At 37.6% G+C, this 16,857-nt stretch overlaps 3 protein-coding genes across 3 annotated transcripts; all 3 read left to right on the top strand.

Annotated features, from left to right (window-relative positions):
• Positions 1-976: 976 nt before the first annotated feature.
• LOC149405553 (uncharacterized) lies at positions 977-5,237 on the top strand. The gene is made up of 6 exons (XM_089607289.1): positions 977-998; positions 1,449-1,502; positions 1,904-3,857; positions 3,969-4,029; positions 4,457-4,680; positions 4,767-5,237. Exons 3-6 carry the CDS (start codon positions 2,263-2,265, stop codon positions 4,819-4,821), a joined length of 1,935 nt encoding a protein of 644 aa, XP_089463415.1. The 5' UTR covers positions 977-998; positions 1,449-1,502; positions 1,904-2,262; the 3' UTR covers positions 4,822-5,237.
• A 1,277-nt stretch (positions 5,238-6,514) lies between these two features.
• Positions 6,515-9,705, top strand: LOC149405552 (protein trichome birefringence-like 24). The gene is made up of 4 exons (XM_089607290.1): positions 6,515-6,985; positions 7,091-7,156; positions 7,692-7,969; positions 8,498-9,705. Exons 1-4 carry the CDS (start codon positions 6,733-6,735, stop codon positions 9,272-9,274), a joined length of 1,374 nt encoding a protein of 457 aa, XP_089463416.1. The 5' UTR covers positions 6,515-6,732; the 3' UTR covers positions 9,275-9,705.
• A 4,177-nt stretch (positions 9,706-13,882) lies between these two features.
• Positions 13,883-16,285, top strand: LOC149405551 (high mobility group B protein 13-like). Its single transcript, XM_089607288.1, has 8 exons — positions 13,883-14,350; positions 14,510-14,638; positions 14,729-15,009; positions 15,092-15,263; positions 15,358-15,528; positions 15,634-15,722; positions 15,828-15,915; positions 16,011-16,285. The coding sequence occupies exons 1-8, from the start codon at positions 13,964-13,966 to the stop codon at positions 16,131-16,133; spliced, it is 1,440 nt and encodes a 479-aa protein (XP_089463414.1). The 5' UTR covers positions 13,883-13,963; the 3' UTR covers positions 16,134-16,285.
• The last annotated feature ends 572 nt before the right edge of the window (positions 16,286-16,857 follow it).

Raw genomic sequence — 16,857 nt, 5'->3', positions numbered from 1 at the left:
AAAACACCTTATAAGTAAAAAAAATCTCCAAAATTTATGATTTTTTTATAGTTTTTTTCGAAGTATTTTTTGGAAATTTTTAGATTTTTGGGACATTAGCAAAGTTTTATTGGTCTTTTTCGAAGTGTTTTTTTTTTTATTTAAATATAATTGAAATTTTATTTTATTTTTTTTAACGTTTTTGGATTTTTTTGAAGATTTTTTTTTTTTTCAAATTGTTTGGATTTGTTTTCAACTTATTGGACATTTTTTTTTCTTATTTTCAAAGTTTTCGATATTTTTGAATAATTTTCAGTTTTGTTTTTTATTTTATTTCGAATCTTTGCTAAGTTCAGAGTATAGCAAAAATTAGAAAAGAAAAAAAAGAACCGAAGTTTGAAATCACTGTTAAAGTTTGAAATTCTTGAGATTTTTTTTTAAAGAGTACGATTTTTCTTATATTGACAAAACATAATATCGTTTTGAAACTTTCACCCCCCCCTTAAATAATAGGGTTTCTCAAGTTTTCTTTTATAAATAAAAACCTTATATGCTGTATTTTTCTTATTCATTGTTTACCTTATGTTTCATTGTGATTTATAAGTTTGTTTATTGTTGGCATTTACTGATTATGTAGCCAAAGTCCTGATTACGATAGTAAATGATTTGAACGTCCTTTTATTGTACTACACACGTACATTTTTCACTAAAAGAGCTTAATACCAAGTCATAATAAAAATTAAAAATTAGAGGTGTCAACGCAAAGAAGGTTCATTTTCATTTTGAAAATACCATTTATCTTCGCAATTCGCATCACTCAACCGCGTAGTTGGAGGCTATTTCGTGATAAGAAAACAAGGACGTGTGAATTTTATTTCTTGTTGTTGGTTGAGGAATGTTTCAAAGGGCGAAACGTCGTCGTTTAAGCTCATTGATTCTGGTGTGAGTGTGAGCTGTTGGGAATTGGACAGGCTAATAGTAATGTCTATTCCCTCCAATTAATGCCAACAATTCCATCGGTAATCTCAAACTCACTCTCCAACAAGTTGATTCGTTATTTCATTCATCCTTTTTTTTTATCCAAAAAAAAAAAAAAAAAGAGATCTACTGACAGAAGCTTGACCCAAAGTCTGAAGCTTTTCTTCTTTTTATTATCTGGGGTTCTCTCTGTTTTTTAGTTTTTTTTTTAATATTTATTTGTTTTGGTCCTTGTTTGTTCTTCATTGTCTTGACTCTTGACTCTCGATCCAACAGTAAAAGTGAAGCCATTTATCTTTTTTTCTTATCCCTTTTCTGGATTGTGTTGTATTTTCATTGAGCATTTGAGGCAAAAAGGTTGGGGTAGAGCTGAAGATATTTGTTGACTTTTTGTTCTTCTGAAAAATTAGTGGATTTTGATGGTGAAAAAATGGCCGAGGGGTCAAATGTTCGGTTAGTTCGTTGCCCTAATTGTGACAATGTGTTACCAGAATTACTCGAGTACTCAGTTTATCAGTGCGGTGCTTGTGCGACTATTCTTCGAGGTATTTTTTTTTTTAATTTTTAAATCTTCCTTTTTTTGGATCTTGTGTTTGTATTGATTCTATTCTCTGTCACAACTATTTGTTTAGTTTCTGTCTAAGAAGAGAAAAAATGGTATAAGTATCTTTCGATGCGTATACCCTTTATTAAAGGTTGAATATATTATTTTCTGGCTTTAGGGGAACAATAATTTTGTCATTTTTGCCTGGTTACTTCATGAACATACTTTAAGGGTTTAACCTTTTAGAGTGGTATTTATTTCTCCATAAAGCTGGGAAAATTGAGAAGAAATTGGAACTTTTTTTTTTTCCTTTTCAATTTTGGTTTTTGCAATTCAAGTGCAATTTCACCGTTGGTCGAAATTTTGTCATTTTTGTATTTAATTGTTATTCCTACGAAACAGCGAAGAAAAGAGATCCGGGGAGTGATGTGGTTTCTGAGAAGTCGGACGAGGAAAAGCGTTTATCGGAAAGTTCGTCAGAGAAAGGGATTGACCCTCTGAATCCCACTCCCGGAACCAAAGGAACCGAAGATAGCGAGAGTGAGAGTAATTGGAGGAGAAAAGATAAGGCCTTTACGGAGAAAAATACTAATTCGGGCAATAGGGGTTTCCAAAGATCAGAAAAGGAAGAGACTTCAGGCATCAGCGGAGAGTTCGAAGATTTGAAACTCGAGCGGAGCGTCAGAGAGACGGAATACGAATCCTTTAATAGCCACGGCAGATTTAGGGACCCCGAAACGGATCAATGGGCAAGAAAAGAGATGTCTATGAGAACGAGGCCGAGGATGGACTGGACAGCCGTGGAAAGAGGCGGTTCGTACAATGGCAACGGCTTGGCTCCCGAGCGAAAGATAGCCCCGAATTTTTCATACGCTGACGTGGGACCCTCGAACTTTGATCCCAATTCCTTTCACCGGGGCGATCCTCGTGCCACCAATTTTCCCGGCGGGGTTGAGCAGCTAGAGCGGGAAAGAGCCGAGCTTCTCCGAAAGCTCGACGAGCTCAAGGAACAGCTCAGCAGATCTTATCCGGTCCCGCCGGATAGACCCGCGGTGGAAAGAGAATCCTCCGATAGGCCGATTATGCCTCCCCGTCCTTACAATGTCGCGGCGGCTCAGCCACCATTGGTGGACCGCCGGACCTTCTATGCTCCTCCGCCGCAGTATCATTACCAGCCACCGCACGTGCCGATCGAGTATCATCGCACGACGAGACGGTACGGGAGTTTCGATCCGGACCCGCTCGGGCCTTACTCACACGAGGACTATTTCCATTCGGCCGCGTGCTCTTGCTTGAACTGCTACGACCAGGGTCTGTGGGTCCCGCGCTTTCAAGTCGCTCATCCGAATCCGAACCCGAATCCGAACTTGTATCGCCACAAGGACCGAGCAGTGCTCGGGCCTCAACAAGGCTATATCTCGCCTCGGAGTCACGCGAGATGGCCGGGCGAGCTCGAATCGGAGAAAAGAGCCGTCGTCCCGAGCAAAAAAGCCGTACGGCATTGCCTTCCCGTTTCCGGCGGAGCTCCGTTCATAGCTTGCCGAAATTGCTTCGAGTCGCTCGAGCTTCCCCGAGGAAAGCTCAGGATGACGAATAGCCACCGACAGAGGCTGCGATGCGGCGCTTGCTCGGCCGTGATCTCGCTTCAACTGGAGAACAATCGCAAGCTCGTTGTTTCCGACGACGACGCCAAAGCCTCGCCGGAGATCTCAAACGACGGCAAAGCCAACCACGCCAGCTCGTGCTCCGAGGAGTTCAACAAGAACTCCAGCTTCAACTTCCGCTCGGCCGTCACCGAACGCAGCTCGCTCGAAGAGGAAGCCGAGAGGCCGAGTCTGGACAAGTCCGAGTCGAAGAAGGACAAGAAGGTCTATTCCTCGTCACCGTCCGTGTCTTCTTCCCGTGAAGAGGTCAGCTTTTCTTCAGGGGTTGCCCGAGAAGAAGACACCCACGAAACGGTCGGATTTCCGGTGCCTCCACGGTCGCCTATGTGGCAAGAGCCGGGAAGTCCCAAACGTGCCATCATCAGGGACGATGGCTTTGACCAGGTCAACTACAAAGAAGCCGAGGCTACGGAGCTTGACGTGTCATTCGACGAGTACCAACACATGTCTCAGGACTTTCCGGAGTCGAGCAGAGAAGACTATTCTTCGAGGGCCGTCTCGGGCGGCAAAGGAGGCAGCGATTCCTTCTTCGTGGGATTCATCAAGAAGAACTTGAGAGACTTCTCTAAGTCGAGCCACGGAAGCGTTGAGAGCGAAAAGCCCAAGGTCTTCGTCAATGGATTCCCTCTTCGAGACCGGCTCGTGAAAAGCGCCGAAATGTACGCCGGCCCTATTCGTCCCGGAGATTATTGGTGAGCATATACGACATAGGCCCATCAAACAATGTTGAAACTGATATTGGTTTATTGAATTAATGAATAAATTTGTGTGTGTGTGTGTGTATTTTTTTTCTTTCTAATAAGGTATGACTACAAAGCTGGATTCTGGGGAGTCATGGGTCAATCTTGCCTCGGCATAATTCCGGTGAGTTCACTTCATATGATATAAAAAAAAATTATTCAGAGGGGACACATAAATTAAAAAATAATCTGCTTTTGGGTTAACCAGCAAAAAGTGTGGGTAAAAAACTAAATGCCAAAAAGCTCAGGGGGCAGATAAGAAGCAAAATATTCGGAGGGGCATATAAGTAAAGCTCATCTAATTTTGGACTAAACAGAAAAAAATGTGGGTAAAAGAATATATATAAAAAAGCTCAGGGGCAGATAGGGAACAAAATCATTAAGAGGGGCACATAAGTTAATATTCATCTAATTTCGGACTAAACAGAAAAAATATTGGTAAAAAACATAATATCAGAGAGTTCAGTATTAGTCTCTTGATTTTTTTTTTTTTTTTTTTTTTTTTTTTTTTTTTTTTTTTTAATTACAATGACATTTGATTGGTTTTAAAGCCGGGCATCGAAGAATTCAATTATCCAATGCCGACGAATTGCGGTGATGGGGACACAGGCGTGTACGTCAACGGGAGAGAGCTGAATCAGAGAGATCTCGACTTGCTCGCCAGCAGAGGATTGCCGACCGAAAGAGAGAGATTTTACATCGTCGAAATCAACGGAAAAGTTTTCGACGAGGCCACCGGCGAGTTCGTCCACAACCTCGGAAAACTCGCTCCAACGTATGTTTGTTCGTTCCTCTGCGACGCTGCAACTTTGTGGTTTTTTTCATTCATGAACTCATATTTCTTATGCAAATTTTGGGCAGAGTTGAGAGGGCAAAACATGGATTCGGCATGAAAGTACCGAGATCGGCTCAATAAAAGGTTCCTCGGATTAAAGATCATATGCCGAAACGCTTGAAGTCATTGATTCTCAGTTGCATCGCTTTTTATATGCATTTGATTTATCGAGTTGATGCAATTTCCGACTCTGAATCACTTCCGAACCGAAGAAATCGCAACGAACGCGATCTCTGCCGTTTCATTGTTTTTCTTTTAGCAGAGGTTAGGATATATAATTATGTGTAATTGTGTATAATATCATACAATAATGTATAATTCATTTTTTTATAATTATTTTTTTGTTGAAACATACACATTGTGTAAGAACATCTTTCACTATGTTAGTTGTTGTGGTTGGGCTATTAAGATCTGAAACTCTTGAGTTACGCCAACTGATTCCAAAATCTGATTGAATCAGTCTTATCAAGTTCATGCTTTTAATTTGGTTGGCAAAATTTTCCACTTGTCCAAATGGTTTAATAATTGCCAATTTGAAGGAGCCTAAAAGTTGGATAATAATTGAAGCACTTTTCAGAGGCTGCCTATCATCAATCACATACATGAAGGCTTCTTGCTACCTTTATTATTATTATGATTTATCATAGGGAATATAAAAAATAAAAAATAAAAATATATCCATGTGGTTAAACCAATTATCGCTAGTTTCATGTTACATTTTATTAGAATCCTCCTACATATTTACATTTTATTATTATTTATACTTTTATCCTTCATTGTTAAATTCCTTTAATACTTAGAAGTTAGAATCAAAGATAAACTTTAACTTATATATGCTACGCATCAAATTTATTTTTTAAACACATTAATTGAAACATTTGAAAACCTATATGCATCTTTTCATTTGGAAGAAAAAAATACCCAACACCATTGAATTTTTTAAAGATCATCGAATTTAGAAAGGAAAAAAAAAGTCAAGACTTTTGTATTTTTATTTTCATCACAAAGAATATTTTCAAACGGCTGAATTGTTTAAACGAAACATCAATTTCAAAAATTACTCGATCTAACCACATCAAATGTTTGATTGCATAATGGCCAATGTTTCAAAGGTCTCAAACTTTATTACTCTTTGGCTTGCTTTAGTATCAGATTCGTATAAACTCCTTGCTTTGGAACCCTGGTTAAATGTAAGAGTACTAAAAGACATAAATTCTAACATTAATTTATTCCTAGATTAGATCTCTCTCTCTCTCTCTCTCTCTCTCTCTCTCTCTCTCTCTCTCTCTAGATATATATATATATATATATATCTAATTAAAAGATCACTTAGTTTTTTATAAAAAAAATTCAATTGTATTCTCTTTTGGGATAAAAGACTACTTGTAAATAAGTATTAATTCTAATTTTATGGTGTATTCACTAAATTCTTCTTCAAACCTTGATCTGCAACATATATAATATATACCAAGAATAGATATGTAAAAATTGGTACTAAATATCATACCTTATATACGTTTAGAGGACCACAGGTGAAAGATACAATCACCCTCACTATAAGTACCAATAACATGAAAAAAAAAAAAAAAAACCCATAAAATCATTATTTTTTTCCCAACATAAATACGATCTCTCAAAGGAACAAAAAAAAAAAAAAAAAAACTAGAATTTCAACCAAACTTCACTTTTGTTGTTTTTTGGCTTGCTTGATAATGACGATAATAAGTGAATTTCCCTTTTGACAACTTTATTTACTCAATTCATCAAAACATTCACATATTAGATATTGCGAGTCTCGGCTTACCATTGTCGGTCTCATTTATTTATTTTTAATACCCATTTTGGACGTTTTTGGTTCAATGCCAAAGATTTCAGACACTATCTAAAATCAGACCCGTACAGCAATAAAGCAACACAAAACAGGGAATCACTCGAAACTGAAACGATAGCGAAGAAGAAGAAGAGGAAGCGAAAGTGATTCAATTCAATTCAATGAAGCTGACGAGCTTGAAGCCATGGTTTCCTCAGAAACACAGAAACTTGCTCGTCAAGTCCTTGGTGGGGTTTCTCTTGATTGGCCTCGCTTTTCGACTCGCCTTCATTCGATCCTCCGACATTCCTTCCAAACTCGAAACCCCTTTTCCTCAAGAAATTCACTTTCCGGAGAAAGCCGTGGATTCGGACCCGCCTCCGATCTCTCTCGTCGCTCCAGAGAGCGAAGAAGAGCAAATCACTCAAAACCCAGGTAACGTTTTTTTGGTCTTGATGAAGAATGATAGTGTTTTGGAGTTTAGACTGACCGACTGAGATCTAACATTCATAAAGTTGATTGTGGCGATTGGTGGCTCAGATTCAGCTGAGCTTCAAGGGAATCATGAAGGAGAAGAAGAAGGAGAAGAAGAAATGCCTGAAACAGGTAAAACTGATTTTTCTCTCTCTGTTCTATTTATATACTGAATGCTGAGTAAGAACTGAAAATGTGGTTAGTTGTGATGAACTATGAAGTGAGATCTTTCAATGGTGATTGTGGATGGTTGGGTTTGATAATAGGTTGTTTATGGCTCACAATAGCCGATTAAAATTAATGGATTTGCAAAATAGGTTCGTCTAAAGTTAGTGAAATAGTGGAAGTATCAAAGTTTCAATAATATTTTTGACTAAATGATTAAGTTAAAAATAAATTTTGACAATGTAACTTTGGCTATTTGCTGAAAGCTTGAAACTTTTGCTGTTTTGCTAATCGATTAGTTTCAAATGTCTATTATGTATAATATTTCCTTGATAATAATAATAATGATTGTTGTGTGTAGAAGTTTTAGAGAGAAAAGATAATAAAATGAGAGTACTTAGCAATAAATACATCGGAGTACTATACTAGCTCCAAATGAGTGAGCTCGGAGCTGAGATGATATGAGTCTGAGCTCGAACTGACTTTCTGGATTGTGTTTTAGGGAAGTGCAATGTGTTCAAAGGGGATTGGGTTCGGGACGAGTCGGGTCCGAAGTACACGAACTCGAGCTGCCGGTTCATCGAGAGCCACCAGAACTGCATGTTGAACGGCCGGCCCGACTCGGACTACCTGTATTGGCGGTGGAAGCCAAAGGGCTGCGATCTGCCGAGATTCGACGCGGCCAAGTTTCTCGAGCTGATGAGGAACAAAGCGTGGGCGTTGGTCGGGGATTCGATATCCCGCAACCACGTCCAGTCTATTCTCTGCCTTCTGTCCACTGTAAGCCCGTTCGAATTACGGTATAAAAGTATGGACTTTTATTACGATAGGCTGTTATCTCTTCTTTGCGCTTATACATTTTTGTTAGTAAGATTCGGTTTTGTTGTTGTGATTCTCTGATCGGCTCTTGATTAGGGATTAGAAATTTAATGCTTTATATATGTCCTCGAGTGTATAAACCGGTTATTTAACAGATTTTGAATTTATTTTTATATTATAAACCGAATAAGTGATTTGAATTGGATAACCAGTTCTGAAGATTGGGTGAAAGTAAACTGGTTTGAACAAAATTACTGGGATAACCAAAATTTTGTTTTGGACGAATTCGGTCTAGTTATTGGTCCAAAAAACTGAAAACTGATGAACGGAACTGAACCAGTTATGAGCGTTCAACTATTTTGCTCAATCCGAATATGCGATCTTGATTATTCGAGTCATTGACAAACCAGCATCAATTTGCGCTCTCGAGTGTTTGGGTCCTATCAGATTCCTTGTTACTAAAAAAAAGAAGAATGAAATTGTTTTCAGGTGGAACGGCCGATCGAAGTGTACCACGACAAGGAATACAAGTCGAAGCGATGGCACTTCGAGTCCCACAACCTGACGATCTCGACCATATTCTCGCCGTACCTCGTGAAAGCGGCGATATACGAGGACATGAACGGAGTCTCGTCCTCGGAGGTGAAGCTACACCTTGACCGGCTCGACCGGCAATGGACGAGCCTCTTCGCGGGCCTCGACTACATGATAATCTCCACCGGAAAATGGTTCCTCAAATCCACGATCTACCACGAGGACGACGTGATCGTGGGCTGCCACGACTGCGCTAAGAAAAGGAACTTGACCGAGCTCGGGTTCGACTTCGCGTACAGAAAAGTCCTCTCTCACGTCCTCGACTTCGTGGCCGAGTCGGGCCATAAAGGCACGGTTTTCTTCAGAACTTCGACGCCGGACCACTTCGAGGACGGAGAGTGGTCCACCGGAGGGACGTGCAAGAGGACTTCTCCGGCGAAGGAGGGTTTCTTCGAGCTCAAGCTTCTCTCGAGGATCCTTAGGGAGATCGAGCTCGAGGTCTTCGCGAACGCCACGGCCAAGGCCTCGGCGAACGGGGTTGACCTGAGGCTGCTCGACGTGAACCCGCTCTCGCTGATGCGGCCCGACGGGCATCCGGGCCCGTTCCGGGCCTACAGACCGTTCGCCAAGGGCAAAAACGTCAAAGTCCAGAACGATTGCCTCCATTGGTGCTTGCCTGGCCCGATCGATTCTTGGAACGACGTCATAATGGAGATGATTGTGAATGGCTGAGAGAGAGAGAATCGAGATTCGGATTTTTAATCTTCACCGGTTTGGGTAACCGGGAATAGTTCGTCGCGCTCTTTTTGGCCGGGTTTGTCTTTTTTTTTTTTTTTTTTTTTTTTTTTTTTTTTTTTTTTTAATTTGTGGAAGATGAAATTGTTACTAGTATCATGTTACTTTTGTTGTTATAGGGGAATAAGTCATATCATTATTTAGTTGATATATCAGCTATACCTTTGTTTATTATTGTAGACTTTTTTGGTTTTGGGTCCCAATAAAATTAATTAATTATTCACTTGTTTGTTGTATTCAATTATTTACCCATGAATGTTTGTTTTCCTCAAAATATGTACAAAAGAGGGAGGCAGTTCTGAAGTACTTGATTACTTGTTTGTTTTTCCTCAAAAAAAAAAAAAAAAATTACTTATTCGTTTTTGTAATTATCACTTATTTCTATTCTATGTGCTACTTATTCCTTGTGGTTTCGTTTTACTATGCTGTTTGAGAGGTACAAAGCAAAAGATCAATGAAATAATGTTATAAAGAATTACAAAAACCGTTATTGAAGTTAAAATTGTACGGCACTCATCTGATTAAGATAGTAACTTTTCCTCTCTCCCTTGGTGTTTTTTTTTCGGATTGTTTCAACCTAAGCTCTCTCTCTCTCTCTCTCTCTCTCCTTGCAGCTGAGCTTGGTAGCGGTGATGTCTCCTCGTCGACATCTCCTCCGTCTTGGGTGAGAGGTGGCTTGTCCTTGAAGACGAGACATAAGAGGTTTTTTGGTCGAGTGAAGTTTTTCGAGGATGGGCTTCAAGAGAATGATTTGGAGTTCTTGCAGGGTGGAACCAACACGAGATAAATCTTCCAAAGAACAAGGTTGTTGAATATTGTTTTGTTGCTTTGTTTTACTTATGCGAACCTTTATTTGTGTCATATATATATATATATATATATATATATATATATATATTGTTTTAAAATCGAATCTAGATGTTATTGTGTCAATAAATCTATATATTGTTATTACAACCATCTTATTTCCACCGATTACGTACCAATTTAGTTTTCGAGCATGTTCGACATTGGTGCTCGTTTTAACCTTGTTCGTCGACACTTGATTTGAGTGACCCAAAACGTACCTTGTTTGTTTTGCACGACTTATTTGAAATCGTAAGTGTAAGGTGGTTTTGCATACTCGATTAGTTTTAAGATTATTTGATTCCAACTCATCAAATATATTTTTGTTTTAATAAAAAAAAATACTAGAGAATTGTAGGAAACATAAAATGAGTACTTCGTAAACATAAACAAAGTTTGGTGCCATTTTTGCAATAAAGAATTCGGTTTGGTTAGTCAAATAATTTCTTAAAATTGGTTTTGCTGTTATCTTTAATAATATTTGTTAGGTTATAACTCACTTAAATAAGTTTAAATATTAGATTACTCTAATGTCTTCATTTTTTTAATTTTTTATTTCTAAATGCTCAAGGCTTGCCATTAGAAATTGGGTAAAACACTCATCAATACGGGAAAATGGAATATCATAGACTCTCATGAGTAACTTCGGGCTTTTTGATAGAACATAAATTTCATTTTGGTATGGCCCCATTCAAATGGAACGGAACAAAATTTCTAGTTTTTTTTTTAAATTGAAAATTCGATTTCAATTTTTTTGCTTTCGGAACAAAATAAATTGTTCCATCTCTTCTGTAAGTCCATGTTTAATCACGACTCAACAATGGTATGTTTCTTCTCTCCTAACTTGTTTTGGGTTAAATAGTCAACATTTCGTTAATTATAGATAAATAATCATTCGCATTATGTGTCATGTGAACAATTTGAACATTTCACAAATGTTGCGTTTGTGTGTTACGTAAATAGTTATTTAGACATGTTAATTAAAGAGCGTGAATGTTTACTTACAATTAAAAAACAAAAAATTACCAAAATAGCCAACACAAACGTTGAGATTTGCTATATAGTCAAGGTTTTGTAAATATTAAGTAAATAGCCACTCGGATGAAGTGGCCCAATTATAATTTTTTTCATTTCCGAAATTTGTCCTTTTTGAGTTTTGAATTCTTAAATTTTTTGAAATTCGAATTATTTAGCCAATCCAAATTCTTGAATTTGAATTTCCAGATTTTAAGTGTGAACAGGAGTAACTGAACTTAATTATTTCCTTATGTGTAGGAACTGTTTTTACGTGGCTTTGTAAAGTTATTTGCTTCCTTATATATTTGATATTATTCCATATTTATTGTTTTGATTATTTCTTGACTATTTAGTTTTATCATCTTTAATTTTCTTTATTTTCCAGCGCTCATATATTATTCAAACGTTTAGATATCACTGATCCACAACATGTCTGAGTTTTCTCTGAATGAATCAGGTGGTGTAATTTTTTATTTTTTGAAATCGAAGGATGTGTTCGCACAGGTTTACTAATGTATTTACGTATATTTATTGTTGTTGTTATGTTGCAGTTAAGCTTTTTGAACGTCAATGACTGAAGAACCATAATCCATTGTCATGTTGTGTAATACAGAATGTAATCAAAATGATTTACAAATTGTTATTTACGATGATTTTGATTTGAAAAACTTCCCCATGAATTTTGATGTTAATGTCAACAATGTTTTTATGCGAAAGGATGTTCTGGTGTCGGCTATGAGCATGATTGCACTTCGGGGTAACTTTGAATTAAGGGTGCAGAGATCTAGCAAAACTCGATATAGTATTGTTTGTTTGAATGTTGGATGTTGTTGGACAATGAGAGCGTCTGTATGTCCTAGATCAAATTTGTGGGTCATTAGGACGTTTGTAAAATAACATAATTGTTATGGATGATCCATTGTTCATAAACATAAGCAAGCGTCATCGTCATTGATTAGCACGTGTATTAAAGATGATTTCAGGGGCTCAATGGCCGATAAAATATCAGCTGTGGGTGTTGTTGAAATTATGAAGACTCGGATAAAGTTGATACTAGTTATTTCAAGGCATGGAAGAGACGTGCAGAAGCGCTAAAAGAGTTGCGTGGTGATTTCGAAAAACCATACAGTCATTTACCTATTATTGGTGATTTGATTACTGAGAAATTAAGAATTTGCTGAGAAAAATCATACAAAGAAATGAGTTTAGCACCACAGAAATGTATATCGTCCAATACATATGTAACATATTCAGGAATCGACATATTATGCAGTAAATACATGTAAATATTTTACACACTAATTTTTCTTCTATTTTCTCTGCTCTAAACAACTATTTACAAATAGACAAAAACATGTAGAATTCAAAGACACCATATTCTTCAACCGGGTACCCCTAAATCATCGACAACCATACATGCAAACATATTTACAATCACAATAACCATACCCAACAAGATTTACACATCTAGCAATTTAAAACTCAAACCCCCATATCTCGTATGCAATGTCTAGGGTTTTAGGCAAAAATCTAGGATACACGAACATTAATCACCGACCCTTTATCCCAGAGGAAGAAGAACAATGAAAAACCATATTATTCAATAACCGATCCAAAAAACCATGTTTTCCTTTTATTTTTGTGTAAATCTTTGACGAAAAATAGTAAATACGAGTTAAAATAGCAAGACTCCTACACATCCATACCAGAATTAGATTCAACAGCCGAAATCGCTCTTCGTGGAAGACGAAAAGATTTTCGTCGGGGAAGAGAGAAGCGGTTTTGAAAAAAATTTGGGAGAGCTCTTTTTTTTTTTTTTTTAATGACCGAGAGATATGCAGTTATGAAGGTGAACGGTTTTCAAATAAATGTGTTTAATGTCATCGATTATTGGAAATCTCGATTTCCATTGATTTTTTTTATCAAGCAGGTGTGACGATTGGGCGGGAAACTATTTGGACATTTTTGTAAACTTGGACGAGTAATTAAATACAACTAGTTATTTACTTAATATTTACAAAACCTTGGCTATTTAACAATTTTTAAGGTTTGAGTTGGCTATTTTGCTAAATTACCCATTAAACAAAGGTTAGTTATATTGGTATTGTGTAAAGAACATTAAGTTGCAGATCAAAGCTTTTTCCAAAAATCATCTGAATAAATCTTGTTTAATTTTAACACATCTAAACGTTAGTTTAATTATTTATTCAGATTGCAAACCAAATTTGTTGCATAATTCTCAATTTGAATAGCAATTCATGATTCTGAATTCTAGATCGCAATTTCAAATTGATTCGATTCTATCTAAAATTTACCGTATCTCCTAAGAATTTTTATACTGTTGCACGTTGTTTTTTTGGATTGGAATAATTTTAGGTAACGTGTGCCAAAAAAAAAAAAAAAAAGTTTACGAAATGTGTTTTTTTTTTCGAAACTAAATGTAAAAGGATAAAAAAAAAAAATTAAATTCATATCTGGTTCCGATCAAAATAATTAATTTATATCTGGTAAAGTATCGCGAGAGCCTTAAAATATTTTATTTCAACCAACGGTCAATTTTTTATTATTCAAGTGTAAAAAGAGGAAGAACAATTATAAAACTTTTTTCAAATTTCAAAAAACTCGACCGTTGAAGAACCCTCTTTCTCCCTATAAATAGTATCACACAAAGCAAACCCCATTTCTCTGTTAACCCCCAAAACCTTCGAATTCTCACTCCAAACACTAACCCTAACCCTAACCTCCGATCTCTCTAGCTCTTCAATGGCTGACGTTGCGAAGAAGCCGAGGAATAGCCGGAAGGCTCTGAAGGAGAAGAACCCGGAGGCGATGGAGTCTCCGGCCGCGGCGGCGATCTCAAAGCCGTCGGAGCCGATAACGGCGGAGAGTGTGGCTTCTCAGGCGAAGAAAGGCAAGGCGACGAAGAAGGCAGCGAAACCGGCGACGGATTTCGAGAAGGCGTTGGAGGAGATGCAGGCGAAGCTGAAAGAGCTGACGATCGCGAAGGAGAAGACTGAGGAGATGCTGAGAGAGAAGGACGAGATCTTGAGGGACAGAGAAGAGGAGATCGAGAATCGAGGCCGAGAGCAAGAGAAGCTTCAGGTCGAGCTCAAGAAGTTGCAGAAATTGAAGGAGTTCAAACCCACTCTGGTTAGTTTCTCACCTCTCTCTTGTCTTTCTGCTTGTTGTTGAGATCTTTAAGTGTCGATTTTGAAGAATTAGGGTTTGATGATTGAGATCTTGTCTTGTTGGTGTGGATTTGGGGGTTTTTGATTTGGTAATTCAATTTTCTTTTTTTATTGTGTGTAGACCTTGCCGGTAAGCCAATCATTGAAAGAGAAAGAACAAGACAAGAAAGAGAAGAAGAAGAAGGGCTATCCCGAGAAGAAAAAGCCATCTCCGCCGTACATTTTGTGGTGCAAAGATCAGTGGAACGAGGTAATGAAATTGAAATTTATGAAAATATCGAAAGTCTCTGCGTGTGTGTGTGTGTGTGGTTATTAAAATATGTGTTCTCTTTGTGCACAGGTCAAGAAGGAAAACCCAGAGGCAGAGTTCAAGGACATATCAAACATTTTGGGGACGAAGTGGAAGAGCGTGACCGCCGAAGAGAAAAAGCCTTACGAAGAGAAATACCTTGCTGAAAAAGAGGCTTACTTGCAAGTGGTGGCAAAGGAGAAGCGAGAGACTGAAGCGATGAAGCTCTTCGACGACGAGCACAAGCAAAAGACTGCCATGGAGTTGCTCGACCAGTACCTCCGGTTCAAAGAAGAGGCCGAGACCGAGGAGACGAAGAAGAAGAAAACAAAGTGCGTAACCAATATTCGAATTTTGGTTCCCCGAATTGTGTGATTAGTCGATGAATTAGACTCAATTTTTTTTTCTCAACAGGAAGGAAAAGGATCCGCTGAAGCCGAAACAGCCCATCTCGGCGTTTTTCTTGTTCACCAACGAGAGGCGACCGGCGTTGGTTGCAGAGGGAAAGACCTTCCTCGAGGTAGCCAAGATCACCGGTGAAGAGTGGAAGAACATGACAGAGAAACAGAAAGCCCCTTTTGAAGAGGTTGGTTGGTTTCTTCTCGTGAGAGAATCTCTCTCCTCTTTTATTTTCGTCTTTTTAAACCGTTTTTTTTGTTTTTTTTTTTTTGGTGTTGCAGGTCGCAAAGAAGAACAAGGAAAAGTACTCGCAGGAGATGGAGATATACAACCAGAGAAAGGAAGAGGAATCGGCGAGTCTGAAGAAGGAAGAGGAAGAGCTTATGAAGCTGCATAAACAAGAAGCCATGCAAATGCTCAAGAAGAAGGAGAAAACAGATAACATAATCAAGGTTCCTTTTTCTTGCTTCATTTCTAAAGTCTAAACTTGGACTTAATTTGCACTTCAATTTTTTTTTTTTTTGGTCCCTTAATCCTTTTCGGTGATGCTCTAACAGAAAACAAAAGAAGAGAACCGCCAAAAGAAGAAGAAGATCGTGGACCCAAACAAGCCCAAGAAGCCCGCTTCTTCTTACCTCTTGTTCTGGTAAACAATTGTATATATAATGTAAAAAGGCTTTGTGGATTATATGAACTTGTTAAACAAGTAGTTTCTGAAGTGGACTTGTGTGTACTAAAAAATGATGAACAGCAAAGAAGCAAGGAAGGCCATATTGGAGACAGTACCGGCCGGGACCAAAAACGACACCATTAGCGCAATGATCTCGGTTAGATGGAAGGTAATATAGATAATAAATGAAAATAATTTCTATAACCCATCTGAGTTTCTATTGGTGAAATGTTGAAAGTTGATTATTTTGGGTGGTCTGAATAGGAACTGAGTGAGGAAGAGAGGAAGGTGTGGAACGAGAAGGCCGGCGAGGCCATGGAAGTTTACAAGAAGGAGCTCGAGGAGTATAACAAGACTGTCGTCGCTGCCGCGGATTCTGAGGAATAAAGTGTTTGTTGTTCAATTCAAGTGCTTGTTGAACATGTTGTTACTTGGTGAAGACTGACTTCAACAACCAGCTTATTGTAATTTTAGGATTTGATTTGTGATGGTGTAAACGATTTGTTTTAATTCTAATCCAAAATATTTCGGTTTTTCAATCTACATTTGTTTTATTAGAAATTCAAGAAATCTCTTACATCATTGCAGATGCTATTTGCATATTTAAACCGTCAAAAAGTACTTGTAAAATCGGAAGGTTCTGTTGTTTGAATAGAAAAAAGGAAAGTTGTTTCGTTATAGTCATAGGTTAATTTTTTCTCTTGATTTATTGGAAAAGCTACAAACGCTAGGGCACATCATTGTAGTTCATCGGAAAAAAAATCTCTAATTCAAAATCTTAATTTTTTCAAAACCGATCCAAATCAATCCAAATCATCTAATAATCATTCTAATCATTATTAAAACTATCCTACAACAATTCAAACACGAAATAAAGATGAATTATCCTTTTGACAAGTTGAGAGTCGAAATCCAAAATCCGACAAAAGAGAATCATTTTCGGATTTAGGATTTAGGATTCTGACGCTCAACATGACAAAAAGGGTAAAATTTTCATATTTATTTCATGTTTAAATTATTTTAGGATAGTTTTAATAATGATTAGAGTGATATTAGATTATTTGGATTTATTAGGTTCGATTTTAGAAAAGTTAAGATTTTGATATTGAGA

Source organism: Urtica dioica, chromosome 2 (genome assembly GCF_054948205.1).
Source record: "Urtica dioica subsp. dioica isolate 48M chromosome 2, U.dioica_male_clone48M_v1_H2, whole genome shotgun sequence".
In the NCBI taxonomy this organism is placed as follows: Eukaryota; Viridiplantae; Streptophyta; class Magnoliopsida; order Rosales; family Urticaceae; genus Urtica; species Urtica dioica.
This window is presented reverse-complemented; position numbering and strand designations above follow the sequence as displayed.

Bases quoted from the DNA above. Each gene is read 5' to 3' on its own strand.
- LOC149405552 (XM_089607290.1), top strand. From the start codon at position 6,733: ATGAAGCTGACGAGCTTGAAGCCATGGTTTCCTCAGAAACACAGAAAC. The intron at 7,157-7,691 runs GTAAAACTGATT...ATTGTGTTTTAG, and splicing joins AGAAGAAATGCCTGAAACAG to GGAAGTGCAATGTGTTCAAA. The intron at 7,970-8,497 runs GTAAGCCCGTTC...AATTGTTTTCAG, and splicing joins TTCTCTGCCTTCTGTCCACT to GTGGAACGGCCGATCGAAGT.
- LOC149405551 (XM_089607288.1), top strand. From the start codon at position 13,964: ATGGCTGACGTTGCGAAGAAGCCGAGGAATAGCCGGAAGGCTCTGAAG. The intron at 14,639-14,728 runs GTAATGAAATTG...CTTTGTGCACAG, and splicing joins GCAAAGATCAGTGGAACGAG to GTCAAGAAGGAAAACCCAGA. The intron at 15,916-16,010 runs GTAATATAGATA...TGGTCTGAATAG, and splicing joins TGATCTCGGTTAGATGGAAG to GAACTGAGTGAGGAAGAGAG.
- LOC149405553 (XM_089607289.1), top strand. From the start codon at position 2,263: ATGTCTATGAGAACGAGGCCGAGGATGGACTGGACAGCCGTGGAAAGA. The intron at 3,858-3,968 runs GTGAGCATATAC...CTTTCTAATAAG, and splicing joins ATTCGTCCCGGAGATTATTG to GTATGACTACAAAGCTGGAT. The intron at 4,030-4,456 runs GTGAGTTCACTT...TTGGTTTTAAAG, and splicing joins CTTGCCTCGGCATAATTCCG to CCGGGCATCGAAGAATTCAA.